Genomic DNA, 14,719 nt, shown 5'->3' on the forward strand with positions numbered 1-14,719 from the left:
TCTTGCAGGAAATTAAGCACAGGAGCATCGCTAATTTTGCGGACACTTGTTTGAGTGTGAGGTCTGAGTTTGGAGGCCAGTCTTGTAACAGACGAAGTACCATATTCACATCCCATAATGCCGTGTAGCGAGGTTGTGGTGGCCGTGCAAATTTCATGCCTCGTAAGAGGCGACAAATTAATAAATGTTTCCCGGCCGGGGAGCCTTCCCAACCGTTGTGTCCAGCTGAAATCGCTGACCTGTACACGTTTATGGTGCGGTATGCCAAACCTTGTTCGTAAAGGGTAGTCAGGAAGCCCAGCACCTGATTTACAGGAGCACATATGGGATCCACGTGTTGTTCCACGCACCAACTATACCATGTGTTCCAGGCATGAGTATATGCTCGTCTTGTCCCTGGGGCCCAAGCTCCTGCCAATAAGTCCAAAGTTGCTTGTGAAACGGTCGGCACGGACCAGGGTCCCCTGAGAGGAGCCATGTTATGAGTCTGAGATGGCCTTGCACTAGAAGTGGGTGAGAGTTCCCATCGGGGTCTGACAATAATTCCGTGCCTCCAGGGATCAATCGGGGAAGGTCGATCGACATTTCCATGAGTGAAGGGAACCATGTCTGTGCCGTCCAAAATGGCGTTATCAATACCAACGATGTTCGGGAGCGCTGTAGGTGTAGGAGAGTTCGCGCTATGAGTGAGAAAGGAGGAAAGGCGTATAGCCTGTTGTTCGGCCAATTTTGTAGGAAGGCATCCACTGCCGTGGCGTCTGGGTCCGGTCTCCAGCTGAAGAATGAGGGAAGTTGAGCATTTAGCCGGGAGGCAAAAAGATCGATGTGCATAGGTCCCCAGAGCTGGTGAAGCCTCTGGAATGTTGTGCGATTCAGTCTCCAGGCGCTGTTGTCTCTTAGGTGTCTGGAATTCCAATCCGCTACGGTGTTTGAGAGACCTGGGAGGTATTCCGCCTGTACTGATATGTTGCGACTCAGGCAGAAATACCAAAATTCTTTCGCTAGATTTGTGAGTGTTGCGGATCTCGTGCCACCCAGGTGGTTGATGTAGCGAACGGCTGATATATTGTCCATGCGCAGAAGTATGGAGCAATCAGTCGTGTGTCCGAGGAGACTCCGGAGGGCAAATGACCCGGCTAGAAGTTCCAAGCCGTTGATGTGGAGTTCTTTTTCTTCTGAAGACCATTTTCCACCTGTAGAGGTAGGACCACAACGAGCTCCCCATCCCAGTCTGCTCGCGTCGGATTCTATGACGAGATCCGGAGTTGTTCCTAAGATTGCCCTGCCATTCCATGCTTCCATGTGTTGAAGCCACCATGCCAGTTCCTCTTTTGCCGCGCAGTCTAGAGGTATAGAATCGGAATAGGATTGACCCAAGTGTAGGTGGGTGGTTTTGAGTTGTTGCAGGGATCTGTAATGTAGTGGTCCTGGGAAGATCGCTTGTATAGAGGCGGCTAACAGTCCAATTATCCTGGCTAGTTGTCGGAGGGTTAAGACCGGTCGTGTCAACGTCCTCCGGATTTCCTTCTTGATAAGTTTTACCTTCTTGGTAGGTAGACTGAGTGTTCCTTGAATTGCGTCTATATCGAAGCCCAGGAACTCGATCGAGTGGGAGGGTTGCAGGATCGATTTGTCCCAATTGATTAGGAAACCCAGATTTTGCAAAAGGGTTAACGCCCAGGATAGATGTTGGGTCAGGAGTTGGGTGTCCTGGGCCATGATCAGCATGTCGTCGAGGTATATGATGAGTCGTACACCTCTGCTGCGAAGGAGAGCGACCACCGGCTTCAGCAGCTTGGTGAAGCACCACGGGGCTGAAGACAGGCCGAAAGGGAGGCAGCGGAAACGCCACAGTCTGTTCCCATCGGAATTGAAGTAGGTGGTGACATTCCTCGGCAATCGGTATCGTGAGGTATGCATCTTGGAGGTCCAATTTTACCATCCAGTCTCCCAATCTTAGCAAGTCCCGTAGGCAGTGTATCCCTTCCATCTTGAAGTGATGGTATGTGACAAAGGCGTTGAGAGGCCGTAGGTTTATTACTGGTCTGGTGCCCCCACCTTTCTTGGGTACTAGGAAGATGTTGCTTAGGAACCCGGGGGCGGTAAGTGAGACTTTGTATATCGCACCTTTGTCCTCTAGTGTGCGAATCTCTTTTGACACCAGATGTTTGTCTCGTGGGGAAAAAACAATCCGATGTGGCAATGAGAGTTGGATTGGTTGTTGTGTGAATTCGATGTGATAGCCAAGAATGGTCTCTAGGACCCAGGCATCTGAGGTTAGGTTGTGCCAGGCCTCTTGAAAATGAAACAATCTGCCCCCCACCTGTGATAAGGAATGGGTGTGTAAAGAGAAGTGCAATAACCAATGTGTGAGCGCTAAAATCCCATGCAGATAATATGGCAGCGTTCACAAATACAATGCACAAGAGATTGTGAAAAGCAAAACAATAGTTACCAAAAAGAACGCGCTAAAATAATCTGTAAATATAAAGAAACAAATAATGGTGCAGACCATCTGGTAATAATAATATGGGGAAAAGGTGTTATATGTAATAAACTCACATGTCCCAGAGCCCTATCACCCCTGGCTCTGGGTTTGAAATGCTCCTTGGGAGAGGGGATATTCCCACACTGCAGGGTAGTCAGGAGGATATGTCCACTGATGATTCCGTTGTGCTGTATATAAAAGGAAAGAAGGGCAGGACCTCCAATTGAATAGTATCACAATTCGTTTTATTGTATAAAAAAGGTTAAAAACCCTTACTTTGGATGTGGTGGGTATAAACTCGCAGAGTCACCCACATAAAAGCATAAAACACATGTACTCGAAAAAAACGCTTCCTGGTTATGGTCCGGTCACGTGATCGCTTCCGGGTCCGCCCTCCAATGACGTCCGTGTGACGCGTTTCGCCCGCCTCCACAGGCTTCTTCCGACAACGTCATGGGGTTTCAGTCTTCCTTTTAAGTCCATAGTGCCGCCCTTCTCTCGCCTCATTGGTCGGGGGGCGTGGTTTCACACGATCTTTTTCAATCATTCAATTGCACACTGATAAGCTTCATAGAATTCTATGAAGCTTATCAGTGTGCAATTGAATGATTGAAAAAGATCGTGTGAAACCACGCCCCCCGACCAATGAGGCGAGAGAAGGGCGGCACTATGGACTTAAAAGGAAGACTGAAACCCCATGACGTTGTCGGAAGAAGCCTGTGGAGGCGGGCGAAACGCGTCACACGGACGTCATTGGAGGGCGGACCCGGAAGCGATCACGTGACCGGACCATAACCAGGAAGCGTTTTTTTCGAGTACATGTGTTTTATGCTTTTATGTGGGTGACTCTGCGAGTTTATACCCACCACATCCAAAGTAAGGGTTTTTAACCTTTTTTATACAATAAAACGAATTGTGATACTATTCAATTGGAGGTCCTGCCCTTCTTTCCTTTTATATACAGCACAACGGAATCATCAGTGGACATATCCTCCTGACTACCCTGCAGTGTGGGAATATCCCCTCTCCCAAGGAGCATTTCAAACCCAGAGCCAGGGGTGATAGGGCTCTGGGACATGTGAGTTTATTACATATAACACCTTTTCCCCATATTATTATTACCAGATGGTCTGCACCATTATTTGTTTCTTTATATTTACAGATTATTTTAGCGCGTTCTTTTTGGTAACTAGTGTAAAGAGAAGTGACTCACCATAAGGCCGGCGGCCATAGGAGGATCCCCTGGTTCCACGTGGGTGCCATGACCTGCCCCTGGTCGGAAAGAACGGTGATTGTGTCCTTGGTTCGGGCGGGTGGAAACGTGTTGTGGCGGAGCCTCGATAGCCCCGGAACGGAGTCCGGGAGGGGCGGCCGGACAGACGGCCCCGCTGTCTGCCGGCCCCACCAAAAACCTTTTGCGAGAACACTCGCTTCATATTATGTTGTGCCTTATCCAGTGCCGTAAACGTGCTGATGTAATTGCCCAGGGTTTTAACAAAATCGTCACCGAATAAGAGACCTTTTGCCTGTGTGCCAGGCTCGGAGATTGCCAGGTGTACTAGCTTTGGCTCGATCTTCATTAATATGGCTTTACGCCGTTCTGTGGCCAACGCGGTGTTGGCATTTCCAATCAGGCATATGCCCCTCTGAATCCATCCTCGGATGGCCATTAAGTCTATTGGGGTCCCCCCCCGTAAGGGCTGCTTCGACCATGTCGAAGATTTTAGTTATAGGCCCGAGTATGTCCAGGGTCTTGTCCTGGCAATGCTTAAGGGAGTAATCCAATCCCTTTTTGTCCCTCCATCCTGACTTACCCAGGAACTGAGCGATCTTGGGATCCACCTCGGGGGTCGCGCAGGCCATGTCTGGGACAGTTTGGCGTGGGCATTCCGCCCTCAGTTTGTTCCTTGTGGCCTTGTCGAGGGGTTTCCTCACCCTGGTCGCTATGTAAATAGCCACATGGTTTGTGGGGTACCAGTCCGCTGAGCGCGGATTGTGCAAGGTGTCAGGGTCAAAGAGGGGTTCCCCTTGGGGGTCTAACACAGCGGATTCCTCCGTCTCTTGCTCAGCGTCCAGCGCTTGTGGCGCGGCTTCGCCGCGTTCAGGGGACGAGTCATCTGAGTAGACTGGGTCGATGTTATCGGACCCATCTGATACCTCCTCTGAGTCCGAATCAGAGTCGGACGAATCAGGTAGGGCTTTTGCCCTCTTCCAACTCCGCACCGTTTTTGCCCGGCGGGGGGCTCTTTTCCGTGGGAGCACCACGTCATCAGTCTCAACAGGGCGCAACCTGTCCGTCTTACTATTTTTGGAGGCAGCACCTGGTAGATGGTGCGATTTGCAAGTCGCCTTGCAGCCGCTAGGGACCACTGGCTTGCTATCAGAGGATATAGGGGGTGTAGAGCCCGGGTGTTGGCTGGATGCCCTTATAGCGGAGGAGATAGAGTGGGACAGGGTGTCCGACATCACCCCCATGGCATTATATATGGCCTGTGTCACTGACTTATTCATCGTAGCATCCAGGAGTGCCTGGAACTCCTCTGAGTTTACGTGCTCCTGGGATGCATCCCCAAATCCCCCAGTGGCAGCAGTGTCTGTAGACTGGGCTGCTGTATTACGCTTGCTGGGCTTAGTAGAAGTGGGGGGGTGACAGTCAGTTTATCAGCAGGGGACTGCATACTGGTCAGAATATGTCACAGTAATTTTATACAATAATTCACTAACAGCAGAACTGTCGCCAACGGACAGATGCACACTGACACCACTGCAGTGGTTTATGTATTCCAAATTAATTGGCTGAACGCTGTATACAAGTATACAGGCAGCTATGGCAAGGCACAGGCTATTGAGGCACAAATTCGCTAAACGGCACAAATAATATGGTAGCTTACCGAGTGTTCCCTCAGGAATGACTCCTGGGGGCACCGGTAAGCTGCCTGACAACACCCCTAGCCAATCAGCTCGCGCCCCTCCCTGACAGAATGGCGCGAGCGAAAAGAGCGGCAAATTTGCCAACCCCAAGATGGCCGCCGCGATGCGTGAGGGCGCACTGCGCATGCGCGGACGGTCTGAATGGCGGTCAGAGTAATAGCCGACTGTCTGGCGGCTAGGAGATTCGTTCCGACCCGGGGAGGTGAGGGGGGGGGGCGGGAGGGGGGTGCCTCGGGGTCCCGAGAGCGTCCCCCACCCGGTGGATAGTGATGGAAGGAAAACGGGTTATAAACAACCCGAAAAGGCAGTGCAGGATATGGCTTGCCCCAAGGGAGAGGCAAGTACCCTGCACGGAGGACAGATGGAGCGAACACAGAAAACACAAGTAATATACAACTACAATAAAAGGCAAAATTTAAACATTAAAAGTACAGTAAATATAACAAGTTTTCAGAGCTTAAAAATTATGTGGTACTTAGCTGAGGCAGCAGCAAAGAAAGAGAAAGTAGATTAGGTCACATGAAGGGACATAGTACAAGGACTGATCCTATTGGTTAACAGATATGGAATGTTACATGGTTAACCCTTAGGGGTATTTGTGTTTTTTGTTATTGCTATATTAAAAAATATCAATATCCTTTCTTTGCTGCTGAGGAATAAAGAAAGAGATAAAGCCTAATATGAGCCTCCGTGTCCTTTAATAAAATCTCCATCTTTTGTTTCACAAACTACTATATTGCCACACTGCACATATCAGAATCTCCTCATATAGATGCATTCACTCAATGCATCTCTCTATGGAAAGCATTCACCGTATCTATGTAGACAGTGGAGACACCAAAGGTTGGTCTTGCAATGATTGTAGGACCTCAACCAGGAAACCCATCTAGTGGTTGTCAGTGACAGCAATTACAAATGGCCTTAGGCTGCAATGTAAACACTGCTTTTTCTCAGGGACAATCTTTTTGCCCCAGAACTATTACAGTAAGTGTGTGGTGCCTACAGCTTACCTTTCATGATCCTTCTGGTAAATCCCTAAATTAGGCCACTATCACGTATTTTAAGGGGTTACTCCAACCCTTATAAGAAAATGTATGTATTTAATTAAATGTGTCTTATTTAGCATTACTGTTAGTTCCTGTGATTGAACCCTTTTGCCGGCCCACAGTCCATGCAAGTGGAGGGAGGTGGAAGAGATTTTGAAAGAAAAAGATAAAAAAAAAAAAAATTTAAATGAGGGAGGTGGGAGGGGGCTCACAGCAGGTGGGAGGTAGGTAGAAGCAATTTTCCCCTTGCTTGCAGAGCTCTCCCTGCGAGGGGAAGAATTTGTAGTCTGTCGGCAGCGTTCTGTGCGCAACAGATGTTTTTCATGCACAGAATTGACATTAGGTAGCTCAGAACAGAGTTCTGGGCTGCCTAACTCGCATGTGCTGGGGATGCAACAAGTTCCCGGCACACAAACATAACTCTGTACGTGCAGTGTTGCAAGCTGGCTTTTAGTATTTTGTTTGCACGCCACTTGTTAGCATTTCAATTATTATACAGACATACATTTAACTAAGCCACTTTACTTTATGGGTTAACCTGAAAATATTTATTGTGAAAATGCAAAAAAAACAAAAAAAAAATCCAAAGTAAAACAAATACCTGTTTAAAAAAGTTGGTCACGGTCAATGTTGCGGGGCGAAAGCTGGTTAGATTGCAAGCTTCATCGCCGCTTGTGGTGCGCTCTAATGAACGCCTCCCGACAATGCTGGAATTTCTCCTTTCTGACCACGAACCCTTTCGTTCTAAACAATAGGTCAGGTAAAAAGAACGGTTCATAAAATTTATAACTAAACATAAATAAGTTGTAGTAATGTAACCCTCCTTAACACCATGGGTTTTAGCGATTTGTTCTTCACCACTTTTCCCTTCTACAAAATACATTTTACTAATTTACATAGACGTGTCTGAGATTTTCTGCCAAGGATAACACCAGTGGATCTGACATTTATTGTGGCTAAAATAATGCACCTTGGGCGTAAAAACTCCGGGGCACAGTATAAAATGTTTGATAGAGTCCTAACCTCAACATCTGAGGAAAGGGATTTAGGAGCAGTTATTTCAGATGACAAAGATAGGCAGACAATGTAACAGAGCAGCAGGAAATGCTAGCAGATTGCTTGGTTGTATAGGGAGAGGTATTAGCAGTAAAAGAGGGAGGTGCTCATGCCATTGTACAGAACACTGGTGAGACCTCACTTGGAGTATTGTACGCAGTACTGGAGACCGTATGTTCAGAAGGATATTGATACTTTAGAGAGAGTTCAGAGAAGGGCTACTAAACTGGTTCATGGATTGCAGGATAAAACTTACAAGGAAAGGTTAAAGGAACTTAACATGTATAGCTTGGAGGAAAGACGAGACATTTAAATACATAAAGGGAATCAACACAGTAAAGGAGGAGATTATATTTAAAAGAAGAAAAACTAGAGGACATAGTCTTAAATTAGAGGGACAAAGATTTAAAAATAATATCGGGGGGGGGGGGGAGGAAACACATGGCAACCCCTCTAAGATGGCGGATGCAACATGTGCTGATGACCCCGGCGGCTGTACACTGGATATCCTGACAAGGTTGGACAGGCATTACAACGACTTCTGGCGCAAGCTGGAGCACAGGCTTCACCAACCTGGCCAACAACAGACGATTGCCGACTCCCCCCGAAGACCACAAGACCCTAAGATGGCAGCGAAGTGTGCACACAGCGCCGAGGAAACAGGCATCCGTCTGGCACATAGCCGAAACTGGAGGAGTGCCTGAAGACTCACCGAAGCACAAGACATTACCACTTACTCACCCAAGCCTGTTTTCTGCAGGGCTGGAGGGCCTGCATCGCTCCTCTCTGCAATGGGACTATGCTCTGCCTATAGAGGGCATATGATGATCTGGGCACACGGACTGGCCAGAATACTGCTCTTGGTCTCTCATCTCCTCCACCTTATAGAGCTAATGGGGGTATTCACTGTCCCAGGGTTCCACACTTTATAGTGTTTCTAGCTATATGGGCTATTTATGCTGCTTTTAAGTTTTCCCCACCACTTTGGGGACCTCCGTGGGCTATCACTCTGTTGCATAAAATTATGCTTTCATGTTATTATACTGTCTAATCTCTGTGGCCCAACTATAGTGCATATTGCTTGTCTTATATTAGCCTGCATAACAGTCACACTCCGCATTATGCTCCTTCTATTTTGTTTCTATACCTTTTATTATTTTCATTTACATAAACAATGTGCAAATGCTTTACATGCCATGACTCTGTAAAACCATGCTTTCTACCAAACCGTCTACTCCTGCTGTTGTGGCGGTGTAAGCCTAACTTGCACAGCAAAATAAATAAATAAATGTAAAATAATAAAAAAAAAAAATAATATCTGGAAGTATTACTTTACTGCGAGGGTAGTGGATGCATGGAATAGCCTTCCAGCTGAAGTGGTAGAAGTTAACAAAGGGCATAAGGCTATCCTAGATATACGAGACTAAGGAAAGTATTTAGAAAATTGAGCAGACTAGATGGGCCAAATGGTTCTTATCTGCCATCCCATTCTATGTTTCTATGTAAATGGGAGTTTACGCTATGCTCTTTCAACTATTTCCTCTTGTTTACAAAATGTTTACTTCCCCATACTAACATTTTTACATTCATTAAAACAATGATTTAATTTATTATGATTTAATATTTTTATTTTTTTTACAATTCTTTATTTTTGTTGTGCATTGCATTTCAAAGATGCATATCTGTCACTTCAGCAAAATAAACAGTATGATATTGTACGTGTCACGTATATACAGTGATCGTGATTATGCACATTTTTGTTTAAGTATATCATGAGTGGATCCCTAGGGGGATTCTGGCGACTATGGTGCATGGTTCACTGGTGGTGTCTGTTCAAGCCCAGGTAGGGTGGTACAAGAGGTGCATGTTCCTAGGGCAACGTAGGGGTTTGAGAGTCGATTGTGTGAGCAAGCTTGGGAACATGTACAGGTCTAGAGTTAGATCAAGCGGTTTTCTGCACTTGGGTGCCGATAGTGTGTGTGCTGCCCTCCACCCTGGGGGGCGGTGACTACCTTTGTGCATGGCTGGCCTCTCGGTGGAGGTGGTGCCCCTAACCAAGAGGATAGCGGGGGGGGGGGGGGTGTTTGCTGTTCGGTGACGGGTTTTGTGTGCCTTTATGAAACCGGACTAGGGCCTTACATAGCACTGCTTCGTGGGTGCCTGGTTGTATTATAGTGAGCCTGGTCTCTCTATTCCTAGGCAACCCAGGCCAGTGATTGTGTCAATTCTACATTAATAAGCAAAACATAAGGCAAAAAACAAAATCATAGCATTTAATATTTAATTTAACAGCTTTGTACTTCATCCCACTCATTCACTGTACAAGATCTTTGCACCCAATTCAAGACATGATCGGAACTAGCAGATGCTATTGTCAGGGTATTTATATCGGCAGACATTTTGTGCTATGATAGAAATTAAAATGTATATTGTCAGTCACTCTGAACAGAGCAAACTCCATTTTGTTATTTTCAAGCTAGCAAAAGACACAAGATTTCTATCCCTTCTGTAAAACTAACCACTTTGCCAGAGCTAAAGGAATGCTTAGTATATACAAACCAAATTGATAAGAAATGAGAACAGGGGATGGACAGACTGTCTAAACGCTAATGGAATATAATTAATTCGAAACCCAGACATTTGTGACAGAGAAGATTAAATAATTTAATTTTACTTTCGATATTGTATAACGTCCCATTGTAATTTAAGGGTCATACTTAGTTTACGAACTGTCATATTAGAAATTATAGCAGAATTGCCAGACACAGTCTGAAGAAAGACCAAAGAAACTCTTTGAACTGACAGAAAACTTAAGTTATAGATAACCATAAAGATAAGCTAAATGACGTCAAAATAACCAGCAGGAAAAGTTAACTCTTTCCTGGATAGGTATGTTTAGTGGGACGAGACTGCCCTCTATAGACCAAATACTTAAATTGCTATCTGGAAGGTAACCACACCTCCAGTTTTCTATTGGTCTATCACCTAGTGAATTTTCCCTTTAAAAAGTTAAGACAAAGGGAAGAGAGGGGATGCAAAGGAAGCAAAGAGGTGAGCAGTCGGGGGCAATGCAGAGAAATCCATGACCGATATCCACTCCAGGGCACTCAGAATTTCTTACACACCAATAACACATCCATTCAGTTCCTGAGACTACCTACTAATCTGATGAAAATATCTACTCAACTGGTAATTATACTGGTTTCATTTAATTAATCTAAATTAATTCAAATTTTCTAATAGCATGATATATGACTGGATAAATCACGATCAGATTTCGATATTTAGAAATCTTAGTTACTAAAGAATATATAGTTATAATATCCCAATCTGCAGATGGGAAAAGAATCATTATGTATTAATGTGACATATCACATGTTAGCATATCGTGATATTTATCCAGGTGTATTGATTTGCCCTAAAATAAGATAAAATATCTGTTTAGGCAAGTTAAAATTCTGTTTATAGAACATGGCAGATTACTCTTATTGGATGGTTCCAGGAAATGACTAATGAGCTGGTTTAACCCCTTAAGGACACATGACGTGTGTGACACGTCATGATTCCCTTTTATTCCAGAAGTTTGGTCCTTAAGGGGTTAAATGTTATTTTATTTAAAATTACATGAGAATAGGTCTTAACCCCTTAAGGACCAAACTTCTGGAATAAAAGGGAATCATGACATGTCACGTGTCCTTAAGGGGTTAATTACCTAGGAGGTCTAACCAGCATTGAAAGGGTTATTCTAACTGTCAGCTAAAGTTTTATGGCCTTAAGCTGCAAGCTCTGTGCCTGTAAGTTTCACTTTTGTTTCTCTGTAAAGTACCGTCATAAATCTTCTCTTGACAGCTAATGTTGTAGATTCTATACTGTGTTAGCCATTGGAATGTATTGTCATTTGTATTGCATACTCATGTTATACTGAATATTCATTGATTATTGTCACGCATGTTACATATTATTATTATTTAAATTGTCACAATAAATTGTATCTATTTTTATAACAAATTGTGATTTTATTTATATGGAATACATTTCACTTACACGATAACGATCTTTTGGATCTGAGAATTGAAATAATGGGCAATTCTCAACTGCTTACTATTACTATCCCATAAATATCCCCACACTATTTTAACTATCTCCAGTCATCGTCCATAGATTCCCTGAGCATCTTTTCTACCAATGCTGCTAAGGACAAGATCTTCTGTCAAGCCTTTATCACAGTAAGCCTTAATCCAACTCCTAATATTCTCTTCTCCACACTAAGCCCTTTTCTCACACCCCTCATGAACATGTGTCTAGTGAAAAGGTCATATTTTCCTTTGAACATGTTCTTTAATACCTATTCCAGCTCTTCTGTTTACCTTTACCGTTCAATTACTCCAGAGAACTGCCTAATCATTGCATTATCTGCTTTTTTTTTTTTTTAATTCTTTATTTTATTGTGCAATTGGTGTACAGAGTAAGTTTGCCACGCCACGACAGCGCGACAAAGCAAATGATATCATACATTTTGTGACAATGACATGGCATTCAGATTTCTTGCACATTTTTTGTTATTTACACAATGGAACAACATCAATCACTAAACATTTAAAGGTATAACTATGCATCGGTTTGAATAAACAGTACGATTGTTGGAGTGTGAAGATTATAGTAGCTGAAGGTTAGTATGCCTATATGACTAATAAGTGGTTTCAGGAGTAATATGGTACTCAAGCCTGAGTACCTGCGGAACATAGTTTAGTGGTGAATATATTAAGTTGTAGACCACAAGCTGAATACATGCGTTCAAGTGGCAGCACAGTTTTTAGTTTTATAAAAGAACAGTGTAAAGAAACATGTTAGTTAACAAAAAGGCACGTGGTAGCTCGCTTCTAAAGTAATAATGACATACCGTATATACTCTAGTATAAGCCGACCCGAATATAAGCCGAGGCCCCTAATTTTACCCAAAAAAACTGGGAAAACTTATTGACTCGAGTATAAGACTAGGGTGGGAAATGCAGCAGCTACTGGTTAATTTCTAAATAAAAATTAGATCCTACAAAAATTATATTAATTGAATATTTATTTACAGTGTGTGTATATAATGAATGCAGTGTGTGTGTATGAATGCAGTGTGTGTGTGTATGAGTGCAGTGTGTGTGTGTGTGTGTGTGTGTGTGTGCAGTGTGTGTGTATGAGTGCAGTGTGTGTGTGTGCAGTGTGTGTGTGTGTGCAGTGTGTGTGTATGAGTGCAGTGTGTGTGTATGAGTGCAGTGTGTGTGTATGAGTGCAGTGTGTGTGTATGAGTGCAGTGTGTGTGTATGAGTGCAGTGTGTGTGTATGAGTGTGTGTGATGGAGAGCATTGGTGGGGGGTGGGCATTTTTTTATTATTATTTAATTATTATTCTTTTAATATTATTTTTTTCTGATATTTTTGTTATTTTATTATAATTTTTTTTTTTTGTCCCCCCTCCCTGCTTGTTAGCTGGCCAGGGAGGGGGGCTCTCACTCCCTGGTGGTCCAGTGGATGGGCTGTAGGAGGGGGGCTGGCAGAGAGCTGTTACTTACCTTCACAGCAGCTCCTGTCAGCTCCCTTCTCTCTCCTCCGGTTCGTGCAGCTCCCAGGTCAGCTCCCTCTGCAAGTCTCGCGGCCGCGCGGAGCGTTGCCACGGTAACCCGCGAGATAGCAAGATGCCATGAAATATATAAAAATATAAAAAGTTCACAGAACGTAGATTAGTTCCATATTATGCATAAGTGTGAGGGAACTTAAAGTTACAGGCATGCCTGGGTCCTCAGGTCATCGGGAGGTATGCACGGTGTTGTGCAGTACGTTACGCTAGACCTACAGGATATGTCCAGCTTCAAGTTGTGACCTTGGCATAGGGGTCTGCGGGTGTTCTCGGGGGCACAAACTCCGGGGCTTCAGCTGAGTAACCTCCTGGTGGGTGCATTTGGCCTGCTGGTCGCGTCGGCTGAGCCAGTGAGCCAAGGGGAGGCCAAGTAAACCCAGCTTCTCATTGGCCTCTTGCATGTCGTGGATTATATGCCTGTTGCCCCCTGTTTCTATAGTAAGGGTGCGCCCTGGTCCCCACCGGTACCGGATTTGTTGAAGACGCAGGAGAGCTGTGAATGGGCTCATATGTCTCCTCCACGCCAGTGTTCCGCCCAACAAGTCCGCGTAGAATGAGATGGTCATTCCCTCAAAGGGGTATGTGGGCTGACCTTTAACAACATCCAGGACCGCTTTTTTGTCCCTGAACGACTGGAATTGGAGAATCAGGTCCCCTGTTGCAGTTGGTGGGGCCGTTGCTGGTCGCGGTACGCTGAATATTCCTTCCAGGACGGTTGCTTTTGCTGCCTTGGGTGTTAATAACGCTGTGAGTAATCTCCTGACAAAATGTGGCAGTTCAGCCTCTGGGACGGCGTCTGCAACCCCTCGTAGCTTTATATTGTTTTGTCGGTTCTTATCTTCGTGGGCGGAAATTTGTTGCTCGTGTTGCCGGGTTTTTTGTTTTAGGTCTCGTATCGCTGCCTGGAGGTCTGCAAACTGTTTCACGTGGCCGGTGGAGGTGGCTTCCACTGCATCCAGCCTGTTGGTAATGCCCTTAATGTCCCCTCTGAGCAGGGCACATCGTCCGCTATTTTTTTATGATGGTCAGCCATGAGGGCCCCAATTGCTTCCATGGTCACTGGGGTATGGGGTTTTGTGGGTGGCTGTGTCCGTGATGGTGTTGGGGTCGGCATGGACAGCATGAGGTCTCCCCCATCTTCGTCCGACGACCCGTCTGTGAAATCCGAGCAGCCGCCGTGCAGAGACGCCATCTTGGCTCCTGCAGCATCGTGTGCTTGCCGCCATAATTCCCCTATATCCATGCCCTGGCGGGGCTTGTCAGGTTTCGCCTTTTTAGTTTTCCTGCCCATTGTGCCTGTGGGGTCTCAAGGTCTCCCCGTGGGAGGTTTGGCGTGAGTTTAAATGCAGGTGTTACAGTTTGTTTCGTTTCTTGGTCCGGAGCTACACGGCCATGCGACCGTCCGCTTCAGACGCTAGGCTCCGCCTCTGATAAACCATTTTATAAATTTTTCTAATTTAACTTTTACAGAAAAGGTGGCATGGAAGTGAGCAGTAAGAAGTGTTAGGGAAATGTGCGATGTGTGCGAAACCACCCTCTTCAACCGCATTATCTGCTTTTTGACCAATTCAAT

The 14,719-nt window shown here is 45.2% G+C and overlaps 1 protein-coding gene across 8 annotated transcripts in view; it reads right to left on the minus strand.

Annotated features, from left to right (window-relative positions):
* Positions 1 to 14,719, minus strand: part of DOCK7 (dedicator of cytokinesis 7) — a 137,910-nt gene that overhangs the window by 88,789 nt on the left and 34,402 nt on the right. For all 8 annotated transcript variants that reach the window (XM_063427858.1, XM_063427857.1, XM_063427854.1 and 5 more), the window contains exon 12: positions 7,067 to 7,209. In XM_063427858.1, the coding sequence (XP_063283928.1) occupies positions 7,067 to 7,209 (143 nt within the window). The remainder of the gene's footprint in view (positions 1 to 7,066; positions 7,210 to 14,719) is intronic.

Source organism: Pelobates fuscus, chromosome 7 (assembly GCF_036172605.1).
Source record: "Pelobates fuscus isolate aPelFus1 chromosome 7, aPelFus1.pri, whole genome shotgun sequence".
NCBI lineage: Eukaryota > Metazoa > Chordata > Amphibia > Anura > Pelobatidae > Pelobates > Pelobates fuscus.